Genomic DNA, 22,935 nt, shown 5'->3' on the forward strand with positions numbered 1-22,935 from the left:
CCCTGATGTCCATGTGATGTTGCAGAGACGTGTCAACCAAGACAGCCCTACAACATCTAGAGCCTTGAGGAACTCCGGCCGTATCTCATCCACCCCCGGGGCCCTGCCACCAAGGAGTTTTTTGACCACCTCGGTGACCTCAGTCCCAGAGATGGGGGAGCCCACCTCCTAGTCCCCAGGCTCTGCTTCCTCATTGGAAGGCATGTTAGTGGGATTGAGGAGGTCTTCGAAGTACTCCCCCCATCGATCCACAATGTCTCGAGTCGAGGTCAGCAGCGCACCATCCCCACCATATACAGTGTTGACACTGCACTGCTTCCCCCTCCTGAGATGCCGGACGGTGGACCAGAATCTCCTCGAAGCCTTCCGAAAGTCGTTCTCCATGGCCTCCCCAAACTCCTCCCATGCCCAAGTTTTTGCCTCAGCAACCACCGAAGCCGCATTCTGCTTGGCCTGCCGGTACCTATTAGCTGCCTCCAGAGTCCCACAGGACAAAAGGGACTAGTAGGACTCCTTCTTCAGCTTGACAGCATCCCTCACCGCCGGTGTCCACCAACGACACAGTGCGGTTCAGCACAACCTTCTATGATGAATAAAAAATTTGGACGGCGTTCTCCCTCGCCCGGTCGCGGGTCACCGGGGCCCCCCCTCTGGAGCCAGGCCTGGAGGTGGGGCTCGATGGCGAGCTCCTGGTGGCTGGGCTTGCACCCATGGGGCTCGGCCGGGCACGGCCCAAAGAGGCAACGTGTGTCCCCCTTCCCATGGGCTCACCACCTATGTGAGGGGCCAAGGAGATCGGGTGCAGTGTGAGTTGGGTGGTGGCCGAAGGCGAGGACCTTGGCGGTTCGATCCTTGGCTACAGAAGCTGGCTCTTGGGACATGGAATGTCACCTCTCTGAAGGGGAAGGAGCCTGAGCTTGTGCGCAAGGTTGAGAGGTTCTGGCTAGATATAGTCGGGCTCACCTCGACGCACAGCTTGGACTCTGGAACCAATCTCCTTGAGAGGGGCTGGACTCTGTACCACTCTGGAGTTGCCCCCGGTGAGAGGCACCGAGCGGGTGTGGGCATACTTATTGCCCCCCGACTTGGAGCCTGTACATTGGGGTTTACCCCAGTGGACGAGAGGGTAGCCTCCCTCCGCCTTCGGGTGGGGGGGACGGGTCCTAACTGTTGTTTGTGCGTATGCACCGAACAGCAGTTCGGAGTACCCACCCTTTTTGGAGTCCCTGGAGGGGGTGCTAGAGGGCATATCTTCTGAGGACTCCCTCGTACTGCTGGGAGACTTCAGTGCTCACGTGGGCAATGACAGTGAGACCTGGAAGGGTGTGATTGGGAGGAATGGCCCCCCCAATCTGAACCCGAGTGGTGTTTTGTTATTGGACTTCTGTGCTCGTCACGGATTGTCCATAACAAACACCATGTTCAAGCATAGGGGTGTTCATATGTGCACTTGGCACCAGGACACCCTAGGCCTCAGTTCGATGATCGACTTTGTAGTCGTGTCGTCGGACTTGCGGCCACATGTCTTGGACACTCGGGTGAAGAGAGGGGCGAAGCTGTCAACTGATCACCACCTGGTGGTGAGTTGGCTTCGATGGTGGGGGAGGATGCCGGTCAGGTCTGGTAGGCCAAAACATGTTGTGAGGGTCTGCTGGGAACGTCTGGCAGAGCCCCCTGTCAGAAGTAGCTTCAACTCCCACCTCCGGCAGAACTTCGACCACATCCCGAGGGAGGTGGGGGACATTGAGTCCGAATGGACCATGTTCCGTGCCTCTATTGTTGAGGCGGCTGACTGGAGCTGTGGCCATAAGGTGGTCGGTGCCTGTCGTGGCGTGATCGTGACATTAGTCTATGGATGTGTAATCCATGAAGGTCGGATCTTTATACATATCAGTGTATCCATTTGTCTTTTGGTACCAGTATGTACACAACTTTAAGTATTCATAGTACTCAAACACTAGTTAAATCCTTGGACATATAGTGTTTATTGTATAAAGTATAATGCATTTTATTTTCAGACTAGGAACTTAGGTGCACAATTCCCTGTGCTGCTTACCCTTTAACAAACCACATAGAGGTGGTTAAAACAGATATAGCAGAAGCATAATTTGATGACTTCTAATACTATAATCTGGCCCAGTGCATAATAACCAGTCATGGTATACTGGACAGATACAGGAGACTGGTGCAGATTGAACTGCAACATAAATGCTATTTGGGGGCATTCAGGGGATGAATTTTGATTCCCAGTTATCTCTGTTAGATTTTGTTAGACAACCTTACCTAAAATTCAAATTCCATTGCATAGCTTTGGAGGTCTTAAATTGCAAATTATGATTATTGACACTTTCTTTTTCAGACTAAAGTGTAGTTCCTCCTTTAAGTGGGGGTTTATTTCTTGCTCTTATGCAATAGTTAAATTTAAATGTGGCTGGTTCCTTTTGTTGGAGACGGATAAGAACTCTCATCCTCCTTCCTAATCCTTCTCAATATTATTACAAAATGAGAAATATCTTTAGTCGCATGTCTTCTAAATAGAACTTTTTTTTTGATAACTCCCAAATTTCATAAAAAAATATGTCTAGCTGTTTTTGCATGCTGCAATCATAAACACAGACAAAAAGGCAATACAATTTAAATTTTATTTACATTATGTAATTTTCAGGGTTGGTTTTTTTTCACTTGAAATGTGTGTATTACAATGGATAAATATATGTAAAACAAAATCTGATTTAAACTGTTACCAGTCATTAGGTTCAAAAATTAGATTTTGAAAAGGTGTATAAACTTCCTTTTTGGCACATATGACTGTTTTTTAAACTGCAATTCTTTTCAAAGTTTTAATTTGAAGTACTGTCTTTTGTTTTAGTTAAAACATTTTTTTTTATCTTTGTTTTAAAGATGCAATGATCCCATCTGATGGAGCCATTAGTCCAGACTTTTTCAGTGAATTCCGCGTACAGAATGGAGATATTCTGGGGCAACATCCCTTTGTTGGAAGGTAATAGAAATATCATTTATAAATGTTTATACTGAATTTTTTAATGTAAATTATGGTAAATATCCCAAAGATGTTAAATTAATAAGCGATATCAGAATTGGCTTCAAGTAAGTATTGGTGTGTAAGTCTGAGTGCCATGAGATGGAATGGAATCCTGTCTGGGACTAGTTCTTGCCTTGTGTCCAGAATAGCAGAGATGGGCTCTACCCTCAGCCTCTCAATTAATATTCTTAAAATGAGCTGGCTTAAAAATGCAAGACTGAATGCAGTTTAAAAAAAAAAACACTTGTCAACAGTGGTGGCAGCTATTTATATTTTATCATGGGCTGTATTATTGCATATATCACATGTACAAACTGGCACAACTTTGATGTATGTATGTATGTATGTAAGTCAACCCTTGGATGCTCAAGTCCCTTATAAAAATTAAAATAAAACAGCATAGTACAGTAGAACCCGCGAAGTCGCGGTTCAGGGTTCGCAGATTTTTTCTTAGAACCTAACTATTCATTGTTAGCAGAAAGCACAAATATCTTCCGCAATTTTTTATGGCTTGTTTCGTGGCAATACTGTGCTGTATAGAGAAAACAGGAAAGAACTGCAATGGGAACCGCAGTTTGGGATTGTGAAAGTAGCCAGTCCAAGAAAGTTATTCATTTCTCCTTGCTGCTGATTGACTGCTGCCCCATGTGATGCATCTCCTGGTGAGTGGGTTTACCACCGCTGAGGGAAACGCGGTTTGGGATGGTGAAAGTAGCCAATCCGAGAGCATTATTCATTTCTCCTTGCTGATTATTGACTTCTGCTTTGTGACGTGTCTCCACCTGAGTGTCCTCGTGTTTTCCATTTTGTTATTGTTTTGTTATTTTTAAACGCATACAATGTCATCGAACCACTCTGCACCTTCTAAGGCTTCTGGAACTGAGCCTAAGCACCAGAAGAAATTTAAAACATTCCAGGAGAAGGTTGATTTGCCCCGGGAACTAAAAAGTTATGCTGCAGTAGCACGCCACTATGGCATTAATGAAAGCACCGTATGCTACATAAAGAAGAACGAAGCAATTTCTGTGATAGTGCCAAAAAGGAAAAGACTGTAAGGGATAAAAATATCGTCAGTATGGAACCTACCTTGGCACTGTGGATCACCAACTGCAGGAAGACGGTAACATCATCCGTGAGAAAGCATGGAAATTGTACCAGCAGTTCACTACAGGAGACAATGTAGCAACTTCCTATCACAATGTTCCTGAAGCCTATAAAGAAAAGCCAGCACGAAACCCCTCCAGAAGAAGACAAATGCAAAGGTACGACTCCTGCTGAAGCACCTGAAGAAGAGGCGCCACCCCAGGAGTTTTAAATCTACTAAAGTTTTAAAGCTACTTCATCATCATCATCAATATCATTCATCATTTGTGAGTACCCATATATTTTACTGTATTTTAATTAAATGAAATTATTATGTATTTACTCTACTTATAACAAAGAAAATGACAGCGCATACCAAAGAAAACGCACTTGCATGAATCACAGTACGTATAGCGGTAACATTGGTATTTTACATTCTAGCACCACGGGAGGCATAGCAGTACTGTACAGTAGACGGGTTTACCTTTACATTCTGTTTTTAGGTAATGTATTAAGGTAATTTTTTAGGTAATGTATTAATGTGTTAAACTGAGTTTGCAGCGAAATTAAAGTGCTTTGGGGGCATACTGTATTTAGGGTTGAAACTATAAAAATAGGCATTTAAAAAGCATTTTTTAACCACATCCAAAAGTCGCAGTCTTTCACAATTCACGGGTGCTCTAGGAACGTAAGCCCCGCGAATTTTGGGGGTGTACTGTATTTGCAAATAACCTATGCATATCCTCCTGTATACTTTAAATCATCTCTAAATTACTTATTATACCTAGTGCAATTTTAATACCATGTAAATAGTTGTTATACAGTACTGTATTGTTGATAGAATCATGGTAAAAAAAAAAAAAAAGTATGTACATTGTCAATACAAACGCAACATGGGTATGACTAACTACTTAGTACCTGTTAGCAGCAACATAACATTTTCTTTCTTTCAACACTTAGATTGCTTTCAATTAATGACCTGAAAGCGAAATAAATAGAATAAAACAGAATATTTAAAATACAAGTATGCACATATAGAATAAATAAGAATAAATGGAGAAAATACACATTTCACTTGCTCTCATACATACAGTGTTAACACTCCGATTGCAGCTGTTTTGGAAGACACTCAGTAATACTGTAAAGACCCGGTGCGAGAGAAATGGGATTAGCCTCTTTATGCTGATTGTTAGTGAGTGGCCTAAAAAGGAATGCCTCGCATCTTCAGGGCTATTTCTGCTATGTTGCTCAAGTCTTCATCAGCACCACATGCTATCAGGTGATTTGTCCCTTTGTAACCTCATACACACTGCCTGGCTCCACCTCACTACGTGGGTAAGAGGCAACCCGAATGGCACACTTATCCCCCGGGGCTCACAGGGCTGCTTCATAGCCAGCTTCTCCAGGTAGTCCCACCCCCTTGGCCACCAAGTCTTAGACCCTAAGGTCACTACATACTAATGTCAGGATCCATTGAGGCCTGAGGATCTTCCAACATGGAAGGTTGGGAATTAATAATAGCAGATTCTTTGGTTAAAAAGACTGTTCTAGGAGGCTGTTTCTTTCTTTGCATCACCAAATAAATCTTGCTGTGGTTGTAGGCAGGAAGCTATAGCAGAGTATGCCTACACATTGCATCATTCATATGGATTCAGTGTAGTGGTTTGTACACAGTAAATTCAAGCTTTGATCTTTGAAACTTTCTGAATTTCTTTTTCCCCAAATATATTAAATCTGGTGGTTGTTTGAATCTGGGGATGTGGAATCTGTGATGCATAGGGCCCCATCTCTGTGTGTTTTGGACCACCAGGGGCCGCACTGCCACCCAAACACAACACAGACAGACGTGGGACACAAGTTCAGGGCACATATTTTTTTTTTTTTTCTTGTGGGAAAGCCTTCCCCTGTTTGTCATGTGTACAGCACAGTCACAAGCATAGTCACAGTACACAAAACAGACTTCTCTTCTTTCTATCTTTTTTCCTCTCGTTTCCTCAACTCCTCCACCCAACTCTGACCCCTGGAGTATAGGCTGCTGGCTTCTTTTATAAGGCACCCGGAAGTGCTCCAGGTGCTTGTTGGTCTACTTCCGGTAATCAAGGGCTCAGCAGCAGCTGCAGCACTCCCTGATGGTGCCAACAGAACCCAACAGGGCTGCACCAAACTCCAGCTTCCATGGAGTCCTGTGGGAGTCCGAGGCACCGCTGCAACCCAGGGGCGCTGCCATCTAGCACTCTGGGGGAGGTAATGCTCTGGACACGCTCCCTCCCCCGGTCATTCCAGCGTAGAGGCATCCCAGCTTGGCAAAGGCCACAGCTGTATGCCACAGTGCATGTAATATAATATATATTAACATAATTCTTTTTCACTTGTTACAGTTCCTTTTATGCTTATATATTTAACATCCTTATTTATATCCTCACAATTTCATTCTCAACACTTTTTCATCTTACTTTCTATGAAGACATTTATGCTCATGCTTTATTTGTCTTTATTTTTTACAAGCAGTGGTTAGTTGAAATATTAATTTTAAATCATAATAAAGAGATAGTGTATAGTACCGTATATTAAATGTTCTAATTGATTTTTGCCAAATTAACCATTTATAAAAAAAATAATCATTATTCTGATTATATAAATATATTTTACCAATTCTTAATGTATTGATTTGTTTACTTTGAAATTCGTGGTATAACAGTATGTGATTGCCTTTGTTAAAGTTTGTTGTAGATTAATATTGTGATATAATATATAATATAATTACAGTATATAATAAGCTCATGGTTTAAATGTTAACTTTATAAAAATGGATCCATAAGTGAAACCTTTCCGTGAATGATAGTGAAGTATACATTTCTATCACTCAGAAAAATGATTTGTTGCAGGAACTTAATTCAATTACATGTAAAATTTCCATGTAAAAAATAATTTAATTGTATAGTAATTATTTACTATAACCAAAGGCAAATTTCACTTTTTTGAATTACTCAGACTTGTGTAAACGGACAACTGTGAGTGTGAAACAGTTTTGTTGAACCAAATTAATGACTGTTAACAAAATTTAAATGTGTTTGCACACTTGTGTTTTGCTTGATAATTTCTAATCAATCAAATAAACACCAAAATAAAAACCCAAAACCTAATGATTTAAAAAAAATATTATTAACTTTTAATTAAACTGGCAAGCCACAGCCACATCATTATTAAATAACTACCAAATAGCCCGGTCACACCAAGATAATTAACATATTAAATCATCTTCTGTTGCCACAAGGAGAAAAGCCTGTTCGTGTGCTTTATGGTGTGCAATAGATCTGCCAGATTATCAAAAACAAACGCTCACAAAGCTTCATTCGTAACCGCACAAATCTTTGGCACTTTACTAAATTATTGTTATTTCGAGTCTTTGTCTTTCTGTAATGTTAGACAAATGAGTGAAGCTTGCTAAATAAAACCCTGCAGTATCTTTACAAACTGGTGGTCCCTCGATGCATAAAAATAAATTCTGAAATACAAATTTAAATAATGTAGTAAATTATTGTAACAATATTTTTAAAAATATGTGGTTAAAGTAGATTTGAGAATGCAAGTATGTATTTATTTACTTTAAGGTGAATTGATTTGCTGTTTATTCCAATTGGCATTTATAAAACTCACAAAAATTAAACTATAAAATGAAAAGGAGAATCAAATATTTAATGTTTTTCTGCCTGAACATATATTTTTTTTGTCCAGTAAATGTGGCAGGAATATACTTTTCTTTAGTTTCATAATGAAGAAGATAACATTCAGCAGATTAACCAAAGTCTTAATTTTTCCTGGCCATACCATAATTACCCCTTTCTTGTTTTGTTTTCAAAATTTTAATGCCATTATATAATTCTTGGATTCCACCACAGGCTGAAGTCAAATATTAATTGCCAAACATTATTTTTGGAATATTGCATCAGTCGTCAACTTTAATACTTCATTTATTTTTGTTGATGTATGCATTTTTTTCTGGTAAAACATATATTAATATAATACTATAATGCATCAGTGTAAAATAAAATTGTAGGATATGCCTGTATTAAAATGTATAATCCTAAAGGCAATGTGATTTAAAACTGCTTAACTTGGCTTACATGGTATTCAGTGAAAAGAAAGTAGAATTTATAATCTTATCGTTCATGGTTCCAAAGTCAAAAACCTGAAGAAATTTCCATCTATTTTCTGAAGGAGTTTATTTTTATTTTGAGGTTGCAGAGAGCAAACACATATTATGGAAACAACATCCAGCCTTGGATGAGACAGCAGTTCAATGCAGGGTACATTCACACAAAGTCCCACACTTGCTCACTCAGCAACATGTGTTCAGAACTATAGAAGGAAATCTATATGAGCAAAGAAAAAAATGCCCTGTCCACTCTAAATGCACTTAATTGAAACTGCAGCCAGAGGCAGCACTAACCAAAGCTTCATCAAATGAATTACAGTATATAGCAGCTGAATTCAAATTTAAGAAGTGTCGTCTTCGAGCATCTCCACAAACTTAGATTATTTGTTGGAAAATTATTTTTTATTTGATTCTGCTAAAATTAAAAGGGAGCTTTGTAAGTTCTGGTGTTTCATATTTTTCTAAAGGCCAGTGTGAAGTTGAAACAGTGATTATTGTATTGACATTAAAATATTATGTACATAATGCCAAACAAAATATTTAATAAAAAAACGGAAAAGGCTGTGTAATCAGTTTTACCAAAATAGCTGTTGATTTAGAGCTGTAAAAATGGACTGTGTAACTAGAGAAGTGACAGGACATGGAGCTCAAATGCGGAATCAATAGAACAAGAAAATACACCGATCTTTTCCTGGTCGGAAACTCTCTTTAGTAAACTTAAACAAAACAGTGATTTTTGATGCACTGTAAAATTACAGTTCACCTTTTTAAAAACACAAATTTCCTTATTAACTCAATGTTATTGTGGTAAAAATGTCTTTTATTAATATTTGCCTAATAATTTTAGGCTAATAACTGATAGCATTGCTTAATATTTCCTATTATTCCATTTATTATTTCTGCATATTTGATTTTCTGTTAATTTCAAAATTCATAAATTGCATTTTTCACTGAAATGGTCAGAGATATTTTCTCTTTGATATTTGTAATTATTTTTCCCCTTCATTCACTATGATCATCTTCAACCAAGAACACTTTAACATCTGTTACTCAGTTCTTAGAAAGGCAGTTAGAAAGTTCAGCTGTCATATTTGAGAGGTCATAGATCATGTAAGCAGCCCATGTAATCCAGAGGGCTTTAAGCATAAGAGTATTTAGTTTTACATTAAATATGTTTTGACAGTACTGGCATGACAATAGGAAAAAAGAAGTGTTTGGGGCCTAGATAAGAGTATTGGGAAAGGTGGCTATAAAGGACGGCTGGAAATGATTTCAGCTTAAAATAACAAATGATTAAATAACCATGTAGGGGTAAGGCTAGTAGATCATAGTTAGAAAAAATAATAGATAAACTAGGATCTTTTGCGAAACCAAGAAACCATGTTTTTCATCTAGCTTGATTGATGACTTGGTTTGATAGTTATTGTAACAATGTCTTTGTTTTATGCTCTGAGTTTTCTTTTTAATATATGTTACAGCAAGAATGAAGTTTCTAAATGTTAGCCTTGCATCTTTATTAATCAATAATGATTAGTGATTCATATTCACAGGTGGCACAGTGGTAGTGCTGCTGCTGCTTTGCAGTAAGGAGACTGTTGAAGATTGTGGGTTCGCTTCCCGGTTCCTCCCTGTGTGGATAGCACTTTGAGTACTGAGAAAAGCGCTATATAAATGTAATGAATTATTATTATTATTATATTTGCTCGGTGTTTCAAGAAACTCAAAATATTCAGTTGGGACTTTCTTTTTTTTTTTTGCAAGGTCATCTAGATATTTTATATAAGCTGCATTTAGTGCTTATGGAGACATTTCTATTTTTTTATATTATACATTAAGAATGAATTTTTTTTTGTTTCAAATGAATTCTGCAAACCTTTATTTTTTTATATACATACATGTATATGTATATTGTCATAATGTTGAAGCACTCAATAACGATAAGATAGTGGATGAATATCCAAAAACAGACAAAACCTTTCTTTTGTAACAGATTATGGAAATATTCTAATTGCAAAGCGGATCACACTGTTTATCTAAGCAAAGTTAAATTCAAAAATGCAACCTTCAAAAGTAGGTGTCTGTTGCCACCTAGTGGTTAGCACAAGAATCAGCTGGGAACTCTGCTCTAGGTAGGATTCTGACTAAAGGCTCAAATCTAAGGTAAATAGGCCAGAGTGGCGAGCAGGTCTTATTTAGTAAGGGTTGCTAATGCCAACAGTGGGTACATAACACAAAGCAAATTCTTGAACAGCTCTTTCTTAACTTCCTCGGCTAAGAAATGTTTACTTCTGGAAAAATGACCCAAAAACTTTGAACTTTTTTCAACAAGAAAAAAATGTTGTTATATGTAACAGAAACCATGTAAACATCAACATATCAATGTAAATATATTAGAAAGGGTACTGCTGTACTGATGCAAATTTAATGTCCTTTGTGTGATAACTTTTGACAGTTACAAATGCACAGCCCGATGACAAAATGCATAGATATAATCATGATTTATTGCAGCATGATGTTGCAACAGGGACAGCAGAAGTGTTTCTTTGCACATTTTTCTTATATTTTTTTTGTTGCTTGCACATGATGGTGTAGAATGTCAGTGCTTCTTGTTTTATTGCAGGCTACCACAGCGCAAAGTTGTGAACAATGCTTTGGGATATAATATCTTGCATATCCTCATATTCAATAATTTAGCCTTTTCACATACAGCTACTGTTGCATCATGCTGAAGCTTCACATGACCAATTCATCAGACATATCTTGATGGTTTGGTCATACACAGCTGTGTCACGCTTCACTTTCACCTTCCTTGTCTACCTCTGATGACCAATTCATATCGTCTTCACTATTGCTCAATTCACACGGTGCTTCAGTTATAGAAGGTTATAAAGCTGTCTTTACAATTTTTTTCTTTGCCTTGTGTTTTTAGTTGGAGGCTCTGTCCTACTCATGAATGTTGAGTTAACTTAGAGTGGCAAACTGCATAGAAATATTCTCAATATTTTGCAGCATGGTGTTATTTCATCCACATGATGGCAGCAGTATACTGTCCCAAACGTTATTTGAGCTTACAAATGTACAGCAGATCATTACATGTTAGCCTGAGTGTGAAACATGGTTAGCTGTAATTAATAGAATTCCAAGCCTTAGTCATGCTTACGGTTAACTCTAGGGAGATTAAAGGAACATAACTTTGTTAAAATGTGTAATCACTTTAACACTTTCTATATCAATATCACTATGAATGTGTCTGTACCACATAAAAAATTTAAACATACATACACATAGTTAGGTCTTTATCTGTACACTAATACAGATTGCCAAGAATTAGAATGCAAGATTCACCAGACTATATGAAACTTACTTACAAATCAATATAACCAACTCAACTTGACTGATTCTTTTCAGTATTTTAATATTTATTCTTTGTTGTATGTATATTTGTGTGCACTCGTACATTTATTGTCAAATCTAATTTTATTTTTTTAGATAACATTTTTAAATGAATACTGCACCATTACTTCATCTGAACTGTTTTATTTATTGACAAATCTCATAGCTATATATTTCTTTTAGCATAAATATACAATATAAGATGAACTGTACAAGAGTTGGTCAAATGTTTTCTGCCTGAACCTGAAAGAGATATTCTACAATTCTGAGTTTGCATGTAGCCAGAGAATAGCTACTATATACTTGTGAATTACAAGATTCTAGCATTTGTGCTGTAGTTTATTGGGTGTCAAAAAAATCACAAAATAAAGTATTGTGCTATCACAGAATTTTCCGCTAGAGAACAGTACACATTGGTTGAGTAATTCTAACCTAGCCAATGTATATCAGGTCCCTTTCATATATAACAAAAAAAGGTTGGCTGCAGTACTCCTTCAAGGCAGAACATTTCTTGAATATAACTCAAGATCAGGCCAGCCCTCAACACTGATGACAGAACATGTTACCACCATGAAGCAAATCCTAATGGAGAATCAAAGCTTGTTGGTTTGTGAGACAGAAGATACTCATTCAGGAAGTGGACCCCGGAGGCTGAGAATGCTCTGAGAGAATGTTTTGGAACTACAGACTGGAATATCCTGCAGGGATCACATAGTGAGAACATTGAGGAAGTTGTTGACTGCACTACTGACTACAGTAATCCCTCGCTATATCGCGCTTTGACTTTCGCGGCTTCACTCTATCGCGGATTTTATATGCAAGCATATTTAAATATATATCGCAGATTTTTTGCTGGTTTGCGGATTTCTGCGGACAATGAGTCTTTTAATTTCTGGTACATGCTTCCTCAATTGGTTTGCCCAGTTGATTTCATACAAGGGACGCTATTGGCAGATGGCTGAGAAGCTACCCAATTAGAGCATGTATTACGTATTAAATAAAACTCCTCAAATATATTGTGAGCACAGGGGCTGTTCGCACCCCTAGAAGATACGGCCACTCCTCAAAAAATACTGAAAGATTCTCTTCCTTGCTGGGCTTAAATGTGGCCGTTTTGTCAAGCGATATGCTTCCTGCATGGTGCTTCGCATACTTAAAAGCTCTAACGGCACGTATTGATTTTTAATTGTCTGTTTTTCTCTGTCTCTCTCTCTCTCTCTGACATTATGTGCTCCTTACGGAGGGGGTGTAAGCAGGGGGGGCTGTTCGCATTACTAGACAATACGGACGCTCCTCTAAAAAAATGCTGAAAGGCTACCTTTACATTGCTCCCTTCCTAGCAGCTGCGTTGTCCGGCGGTGCTTTGCATACTTAAAAGCCAAACAGCCCTATTGATTTCTGATTGTTTGCTTTTTTCTCTCTATCACTCTGACATTATCTCCTCCTGACGCGCACTCCTTTGAAGAGGAAGATATGTTTGCATTTTTTTAATTGTGAGATGGAACTGTCATCTCTGTCTTGTAATGGAGCACAGTTTAAACTTTTAAAAAAGAGACAAATGTTTGTTTGCAGTGTTTGAATAACGTTCCTGTCTCTCTACAACCTCCTGTGTTTCTGTGCAAATCTGTGACCCAAGCATGACAATATAAAAATAACTATATAAACATATGGTTTGTACTTCGCGGATTTTCACCTTTCGTGGGAGGGTCTGGAACGCAACCCCCGCGATAGAGGAGGGATTACTGTACATCAACTTCTGTATGGACATTGTAGTTCCAGTAAGAACTGTACGCTGCTATGCTAACAACAAGCCATGGATTACAAGTGACATCGAGGGCCTTTTGAACCAGAAGAAAAGGGCTTTTAAAGACGGTGATCAGCATGAGCTCAAGCGCGTGCAGAAGGAACTCCGAGTCCAACTCAGGGCGGCAAAGGAGCAGTACAGGAGAAAGCTGGAGCAGAAGTTGCAGAATAACAGCACGAAGGAAGTGTGGGATGGGATGAAGATCATCACTGGCTGCAGCTCAAAGCGGGGTACCACCATCGAGAGAGATGTGAAGAGAGCAAACCAAATGAACAACTTCTTTAACAGGTGTGACCACCCTAACCCACTCTCACTCTCACCTCGGAGTACTGCATTCTCCACACATCCTTCTGCTGATACCAGCATAGGAGAGACATCCCCACCCATAATTACAACAGCGCAAGTGAGCAGAGAGCTGAGGAGACTTCGTGCCAGCAAAGCAGCGGGTCCAGATGGAGTATCGCCACGACTGCTGAAGGTCTGTGCATCGGAGCTGGGGGGTCCTCTACAGCACATCTTCAACCTGAGCCTGGAACAGGGGAGAGTCCCAAGGCTTTGGAAAACATCTTGCATTACCCCAGTCCCAAAGGTATCACGTCCTAGTGAGCTGAATGACTTCCGGCCTGTTGCTCTGACATCACATGTGATGAAGACCATGGAGAGGCTGCTGCTTCACCACCTGAGGCCACAGGTTCAACACGCCCTCGACCCTCTGCAGTTTGCATATCAGGAGAAGGTGGGAGCGGAGGATGCCATCATCTATATGCTACATCGATCCCTCTCTCACTTGGACAGAGGCAGTGGTGCTGTAAGAATTATGTTTCTAGACTTCTCTAGCGCCGTCAACACGATCCAACCTCTGCTCCTTAGGGACAAGCTGACAGAGATGGGAGTAGATTCATACCTGGTGGCATGGATTGTGGACGATCTTAAAGACAGACCTCAGTATGTGCGTCTTGGGAACTGCACGTCTTTACATTGTGGTCAGCAACACAGGAGCGCCACAAGGGACTGTACTTTCTCCGATCCTGTTCAGCCTATATACATCGGACTTCCAACACAACTCGGAGTCCTGCCACATGCAAAAGTTCGCTGATGACACTGCTATCGTGGGCTGCATCAGGAGTGGGCAGAAGGAGGAGTATAGGGACCTAATCAATGACTTTGTTAAATGGTGCGACTCAAACCACCTACACCTGAACACCAGCAAAACCAAGGAGCTGGTGGTGGATTTTAGGAGGCCCAGACCCCTCATGGACCCTGTGATCATCAGAGGTGACTGTGTGCAGATGGTGCAGACCTATAAATACCTGGGAGTGCAGCTGGATGATAAATTAGACTGGACTGCCAATACTGATGCTCTGTGTAAGAAAGGACAGAGCCGGTTATACTTCCTTAGAAGGCTGGCGTCCTTCAACATCTGCAATAAGATGCAGCAGATGTTCTATCAGACGGTTGTGGCGAGCGCCCTCTTCTACGCGGTGGTATGCTGGGGAGGCAGCATTAAGAAGAAAGACGCCTCACGCCTGGACAAACTGGTGAAGAAGGCAGGCTCTATTGTTGGCATGGAGATAGACAGTTTAACATCTGTGGCAGAGCGACGGGCGCTCAGCAGGCTCCTATCAATTATGGAAAATCCACTGAACAGTGTCATCTCTAGACAGAGGAGCAGCTTCAGCGACAGACTGCTGTCACTGTCCTGCTCCATTGACAGACTGAGGAGATCGTTCCTCCCCCAAACTATGCAATTCTTCAATTCCTCCCCGGGGGGGTAAACGTTAACATTATATAAAGTTATTGTCTGTTTTTACCTGCATTATTATCAATCTTTAATTTAATATTGTTTTTTGTATCAGTAAGGTGCTGCTGGAGTATGTGAATTTCCCCTTGGGATTAATAAAGTATCTATCTATCTATCTATCTATCTATCTATCTATCTATCTATCTACTGTAGAGGTTCCTTTTTGGAGGTCTGTGCATATAGGAAGCCCCAAATGTTGACTCCTGAAATAAAGAACATTGTATGTGGTGATACTATGGAGAATCACAGCCTAACCAACTTGGAACAGTAGTGTATGTGTGTGAGTGGGCCCTGCGATGGACTGGTGTCCAGGCCGGATTCCTCCCTTTTGCTGATGCTGTCAGGATAGACTGTGGCCCCATACAGCCCTGACCTAGATTAATAAGTGTGTTACAAACACAGCATTCTCTAATGTTTGATTACTAGTCAAGCCTGAATTAAGTCAGCAAATATAAGGCTGACAAGAGTTGACCTTTCCTAATGAAGTGAAGTTCTAGGCTACTTTTACCTAAGTCAAGAATAAATTATTGAAAATACTTTGGAATTTTTTTAAATCAGCCTGATAATGTTATAAAGCCATTTGTATGATGCTGGGGCTCCAGTAAATACCAGTCAAGGCAATGTTGTCCAAGTTTAAAAACCGGTCTTTCCTGGAATGACTGCCATTCCAAAATCAGTCCAACAGCAATGTGTAAAATTTCTGTTAAGTTCCACATCATCCTTGAGCATCATCTAAAGATTTTATTAGCTTCTAACCACAGCTAAGGTCACTGTTCATGACTCTGGCATCAAAAGAGACTTGGCAAAAACAGAATCCATGCATTACTCGTAAGGCAGAAGTCACTATTTACTATTAAGAATCACACATTTGCCAGATGTACCTAGGTTGTTCTCAAATGTTCTTTAGTAACATTTGAGAAAATAAGTAAAAATTAGGGGTTTTTTTGTCCAAAATGAGCCATACTGTGTTTTGTGACATGTTAACACTTCTTTCTATAATAAATACAATCTCATACCTGTAGTTAAGCATGGTGGTTGTATTGTCATAGTTTGAGATATCTTGCTATCTTAGGGCCTCATTGACTTATGCAATTCAGTGCCTTTATTCTTTTTCTGTTTTTTCAGCATTGGAATGGATGGCTTTGGGCAGCCAGCTGGAGTTCCTCAACGACCTACTACAGCATATGGCTACAGACCAGATGAGCCTTTTTACTATGGATTTGGTGATAGATAATCACATGGCTTAAGAATTTTGGCAACATTTACAATAACATTTGACACATCACAACTTGGACCTTAAATCATATGTCAAACATTTTGTTACCTTTCTGTGTGAGGTTATAATATGTGATTTTTTTTTTTATTTATACACAGTCATTTAATAATTAGGAGAATTTTAAATTATTTTATTTATTATGTGTTTCTTTTGAATGGAATGGAAGTGCTCAGAATATTTAGATTCTTTTTGTTGCCAGAATGCATTAGAATGCAGCATCTCCAGCTAAGTAGTTCATACCATACAAAATAATGCTTATGATGTCAGGGCAGACTTGGCTCCAAATGCAAATAAACCTAGGGACTTGTTTTATTCATGGAATAACCGCATCTACAAACATGAGACAGTATTGCATGTTTTACCCAATGTGTAGGTTATTACACTGTACTGTACTTTTGCAAGTCTTTTTTCATCTTATTAATATTCTAGATGACATTTATGGATATTGGACTGTGGTCTGTTCTTTTTAGAAATAAAGTATATATGTAGTTTGATCACAGAGCACCCATATGAAATTTTAATAATGTTTCATTTGACAGCTGCATTTAGAATTACTGTTAAACAATAGCAGCAATGTCTTCTGCACATTTTGTTAATTTTACTTTCCTGTATATCAAGTTCAACTTAAATCAGCCTGTGATGAAAAATACACATAAAAGCTAACCATGTACACTTTTTTTGTTACAGGCTCCATATGTCTATATTTTTTAAAAGTTTACAGATGAATTTTGACTGAAAATTCTGCAATGAGGTTCTTTTGATGTGAACAACTTACTGTATGTACACTTGAATTTATCAAAATGAATGTTTGTTGTTGTTAAGTACTGTACTTCTCTGTGGAACATTTTTGCAACTTAACCAAATAAACACACTTCCTTAATTTATTCTTCCGTTTCTAACCTCTCTTATGTATCTCTTCAAGAAAGGTAGGTACAATGACAAAGCCTTCTTACCGAGATAAGAAGTCTAGAAACCAAATCTTTAAAACAGACTGAGGTTAATTAAAGACTTTGAAAGGGAGAGGTTGTGAACTTGCCATTATTTTGTTATATAAATTGGAAAATTGAAAATCCACTTTGATTTACTATCAAATGTTTATTTTAGGTTAATTAGCTTTGAAAATACAATTAATTTATACTCACATTACAAAAGATTTGTTGAAGTAACAAGAGATAATTATGAAATGCATCCCTATTACAAAATTAAAGGACTTGTCTTAGAATAATAATGTTTGTCTTAATTTTCACAAACAACACTGAACATTTCAAAGCTTCTTAGTGTTGGATTTCTGGAATCAAAATATTTATTGAGAATTGCAAATAAAGTGTTGATCAGTTATACTGTGAAATACATATTCAAATAAATAATTGTCTAGTAATTCCAGAAAATACTTTGTTAATCTAATTAACCTCAGTACAAAAGCATACTATTTACTTGATATCAATATTCATAATATATGGGTAAGTTATTTCTTATGTAAAAATATAAACAATTATTGTACAGGGTTTACAAATTTTGTTTCTTATGACCCAATCTCACAAAGACATCCCGTTCATAATTCTTGTAAGCTTCAGTGTTGTGCTGAAAAAGATGTCATATAATTAACATATTGCTCTAGATGGATTATTACAGGTTTTTAAAGAGACTGCAACTTTTGGTCTATAATGTGATAACTGTAAGATATGAAAATAAGCATAGACTGATATTTATCAATTTGTTATTACAGCCTCTAAGAATATTCTAAGAGAGGATGAGTTTTTCACTGTTATATTAGGGAGTTTCCATTTTGCACACTACTTGCAGCTGTTCTGACTCAATATATTGCCAGGGATTTTTTTCTAAAGCAGTAGCTTTTAAATAGTTTTATGTATTTTGTCATTTAAAAAGGTACAGTATATATTATAAAAATCAAAAATAATATACTAAAATAGATAAGAATCCAGCTTGACAATGATTATTAAAACAATGGACCTGCATTTGTAGATATAAAGCATTAATTTATATTTTCAGAATTCTTGTGTTTTACTAAGCTAACTTTCACCTTTCCAGACCTTCTTTTATCTAAATAAATAAATAAGGCAGATTTCTCTTTCCAAACTACTGTCTGTAGCTTCAGGGATTTACAGACCTATGGGGTGAAGTAGTTAGGAGCAAGGCATGCAGACTGTCTGGTAAAGTAGCTAAATGTTCTTTTAAATATCTATACAGTACAAAGACTGAGTGTATTAGTACAGGACTGGACTGACAACTTTAAAAGACTGACATTTCCATCTCTTCCTCTGATGAACATGGTCTAAATTAATAATAGACTATTCTTAATAACATTGTGGTTCAAAACATAATTCAGCTTTCTCACTCACTAACATTCAAGAATGTTAAGTGGCGTGTTTTTCCAACTGAAGATTGTAAAATTTGTCTTCAAATCTCTGTTCAATTGTTCAGACTAGGCTTCTGCTTTTCACTGCATTCAGTCTCTTAAGCAGGACTTGTCTTTAGCTGGATTTCTTGCCTAGTTGCATTAAATGTTCATTTTTTTTTAATAAAAATGTGTACTTTGTATGTAGTCATATCTAAAACAAGTGGATTCGATGTTGGTACAAAAGAGTTTGGATGAAGGGACAACACCGGTAGAATTACACGCTTTCTTTGGCTTGTTCCACGGGAATGTTCTCGGAGCACAGCTGTTCTGTACATTTCCGTAAGTGGCAATCCAGTTTCATCAACAATTATACAATGGTTATTTTCTAAACAGATGTGAAAGAATTTCAGTTATAAAAAAATAATTTATAGGCACATTGAAATTTACCAACAAATGCATCTCATCTCATATTTTTTCAGACCCTAATTTTTTACTTGCAGGTAAGTCACCCTTGGATACCACACACACACACACACACACACACACACACACTTACTTTCATGCTGGACCAATATAAGGTCACCAGTGACTCCCAATAGCATGTCTCTGTGATGAGGGGAAAACCCACATAAACAGGAGCAAACTCTACACAGATAATGAGTGGAATAAGAATTGGAATTATTTTGCTGGAGCATTGAAAAAAAAGTACCAAACACTTTGCCACCTGTGCTGCTTTCGTTTTTTTTTAATTCTTTACTGTTAATATTTTATCAGCTGTGATTTGTATAAAAAGAAAGGATCCTAAAAGACCAAAAATGTTTTCATGGTGTCTTTCTTTTTTAAACTCTAGGTGTGTCCAGCTATATAACAGCATAAAAATAGGTGCTCTGTTATGTAAAATACCAATTTAGGTTTTTCAGTAACAATGGATTAATAGGCTAACCTCATGCACCACGTTCATTGAAATTTGAATTTCAGCCCTTACTTTATTTACTAAATTAAATCCTTTGCTTTCTCTTCTAGTGACTCATTGTTTGCAGCTTTTTCCTCCATCAAAGCTTGGCTGTCATCTCCTGTGATGATGTTCTCCTCTCCAGTGTCTTCTATCGTTAATGGCTCTTCTTTTTCCTCTGCATTGACTAGTGTTATCATTGATATAAGTTCTCGAATTTCGTTGACACTATCTGGAGCTTCTTGCTTGCTTTGGAGCGTATTCTCGTGTATAGCCCCTCCATTTTCATTGTCGTGTATGTTATCATTGCTTTTCTCCAAGTTCAGTGTCTCAGTGTGACTTGAAACAGAATCTTTGCTTGTCACTTCATTCTGATCATCCTCGATGATTGAAATTACTTGCTGCGGGTTTACCATGGTGGCCTCGCTTTCTATCATAATATCAATGTTTGTTGTTGCATTTGGATTATTCTCGATGATGGGAGCTTCTGGCTGCTTGTTTAGAGTGAGGGTCACACTCTCCGGCAGTAACTCTGTGTTTGTCATTGCATTTGGATCACACTCAATGATGGAAACTTCTGCATACTGCTTTACAGTAGGAGCCACACTCTCTGGCACAGATTCTATGTTTGTTGCTGAATTTGAATCATCCTTGATAATGGAAGGTTCTGCCGGTTGTTTTATAGTGCAGGTCACAGCCTCTATCATAGAATCAATGCTACTTGTATTTAGGTCATTCTCGATGATGGAGAGTTCTGGCTGTTTGGTTATAGTGGGAGCTGAACTCTCCAGCACAGGTTCTCCATTGTTTGTTGCATTTGGATCATTCTCAGTGTTGGAAGGTAGTGGCTGCTGGGGAATGTCAGAGAGTGCATTGTCCTGTACAGGCTCTCTGTTTGCTGCTGCATTGGCATCATGGTCAATGATAGCAGGTCTCGGCATCTGGTCTTTAGTGGAAGCACAACTCTCTAGCACATCGGAAGCAGGTGGATCTACACTAGCAATCTGTTCTTGTTTTTGCAGAATGCCCTCATTCTGTTTTGGAGGAGTGAGATTTTCAGGGAGATTCACTGGTTTACCAAGACCTGTAGGAAGTGATCCTGGTGGTGTTCGCTTATCCGCCAGACTGAACTGACTTGCACAGGGGAAGTCAGCATTATCTTCAAAGAGGTTGTGTTTCTTTAGGCTTGCTGCTTCTTGTACCACTGTAGAGGAGAGGAAACAATGCATCTTATATAATGTACTTTATGGACAAGCAAGCAAAACAAATTTTAGGAACACTACAAACATGTGAAAAAGTAAGTACAATCATTGAAGTTTTTGTTCTTTTTTTAACATATGTGGACATATCAAGATTTGAACATTGTATATACAGTATCAATAGATAAAAGGTGATATACAATGGACTGCAAAATGTAAATATGGAATAATGTTTGTTATAATAAGCATAACAATTTGCATGTGGAAAAAGTAAGTACACCTCTACAGTGCATTTATCAATACCTCAGATACCTAATATTAGGATAATTAGGCTAATTGGACATCATTAGAGAGGATCTTGTCTGAATCTTATTTAAATCTCAGACATTTAGTTTGGTTTGCTCTGTTGTGGAAGCATGTGTTGTCATCCTGCCTACAGTACATCAAAAGAGTTATGAAGCCTTCAGAGAGAAGATTATAGATAACAGTAAGTCTGGGAAGGGATTTAAAAACATCTCCATTCATCTGTTTTCATAACCTGTTTATCCAGCGTAGGGTCGTGGGGCAGTTGGAGCCTACCACAGCAAACAACAAACGCAAAGCAGGAACAGCTCCTGGACAGGGCAAACACACACACACAATGGCTAATTTAACAACACCAGTTCAACTAACCTGCATGTCTTTGAACAGTGGGTGGAAATCTGAGCAGATACAGGGGTCTCCAAAGAATTGGTAAACAACCATTCCGCTGTCCAGATGGTCGTCTACAAGTGGAGAAGATTTCAAAAAACTACTAACCTGTCCAGGTCAGGCCCCTCCAGCAAATTCATCCCAAGAGCTGAACATAAGACATCACAAGAAATTTTTAAGAACCCAGAATTTGATCACGGGACCTGCAGGTAGCGCCTGCTAATGTTGTCAAAGTGTACGAGTCTGTCATTGGAGAGACGCTGCACAAATTAGATCTGCACGTCTGTCAACAGGAAGTCTTTGCTGTCAAGAAGGAGCATCAGGGCAAGACTAAAGTTTGGCCATGAACACCTAGGCAAAGACCAGTATGTCTGGAACTGTGTGCTCTGGGCAGACATGGCAAAGATAGTTATTTGTCCAGGGCATATTTGGCAAACACCAAACAGCTTTTGACCAGAAGAACCTGATACCAACTGTAAAGCATGGCGGAGGAAATGTTATGGGTTGTAACTGCTTTGCTGCATTAGGGTCCAAGCAGCTTGCTGTTATAGTATCACAGGGTGCTTGAGTATACACTAACGTGGGACCTTTTGTTAGAAACTCAACTGGAAGCGGACTTGCAACATGAAAATGATCCTCAACCTAGCAGTGAATCCACCATGGAATGGCTGAAAAGAAAGAAATGGGAGGATTCTGGAATGGCCAAGTCAAAGCCTAGATCTGAATCCCATTACGAAGCTGAGTTTGGGTTTTAAATGGGCTGTGCACACAAGACATCCTCAAATATCATACAACTTAAACGAATTCTGCATGGAGGAGTGGGAAAACCTTCCCAGAGTCGAGACTGGAAGACCTTTATAGAAAATGCCTACTTGAGGTTATTTTCGCCAAAGGGCCACAATACCAGCTATTAGGTGTACTTACTTTTTCCACAGATGAAAATTACATATCTACACATTTTTCACTGAATAAATTAGTCTTTTTACCAATTAAATAATCTGTATCTAAAGATTAAAAAAATACATTTCATAGTGTGTACTTACTTTTTCCACAAGACCACTAGAAAATTGAACGTGATATAAAACATACAGATGTACACAATAACACTAGCGGGGGCTAGGAGGGCCATCCTAAATGAGATGGAAGACCCCTATTGCTATCTGAAATGCAAAAACTTCA

The 22,935-nt window shown here is 38.7% G+C and overlaps 2 protein-coding genes across 2 annotated transcripts in view; one reads left to right on the forward strand and one right to left on the reverse strand.

The window, feature by feature from the left end:
- Positions 1–17,440, forward strand: part of kifap3a (kinesin-associated protein 3a) — a 145,123-nt gene extending 127,683 nt beyond the window's left edge. The window contains exons 19-20 of the mRNA XM_051932977.1: positions 2,902–3,001; positions 16,406–17,440. Coding sequence (XP_051788937.1) covers positions 2,902–3,001; positions 16,406–16,514 — 209 coding nt within the window. The 3' untranslated portion in view covers positions 16,515–17,440. The remainder of the gene's footprint in view (positions 1–2,901; positions 3,002–16,405) is intronic.
- The window catches only part of niban1a (niban apoptosis regulator 1a), a 117,524-nt gene continuing 112,023 nt past the window's right edge, over positions 17,435–22,935 (reverse strand). Inside the window, exon 14 of the mRNA XM_028811367.2 lies at positions 17,435–21,071. Coding sequence (XP_028667200.2) covers positions 19,909–21,071 — 1,163 coding nt within the window. The 3' untranslated portion in view covers positions 17,435–19,908. The remainder of the gene's footprint in view (positions 21,072–22,935) is intronic.

The sequence above is a fragment of the Erpetoichthys calabaricus genome, chromosome 10, assembly GCF_900747795.2.
Source record: "Erpetoichthys calabaricus chromosome 10, fErpCal1.3, whole genome shotgun sequence".
NCBI classification, from domain to species: Eukaryota; Metazoa; Chordata; class Cladistia; order Polypteriformes; family Polypteridae; genus Erpetoichthys; species Erpetoichthys calabaricus.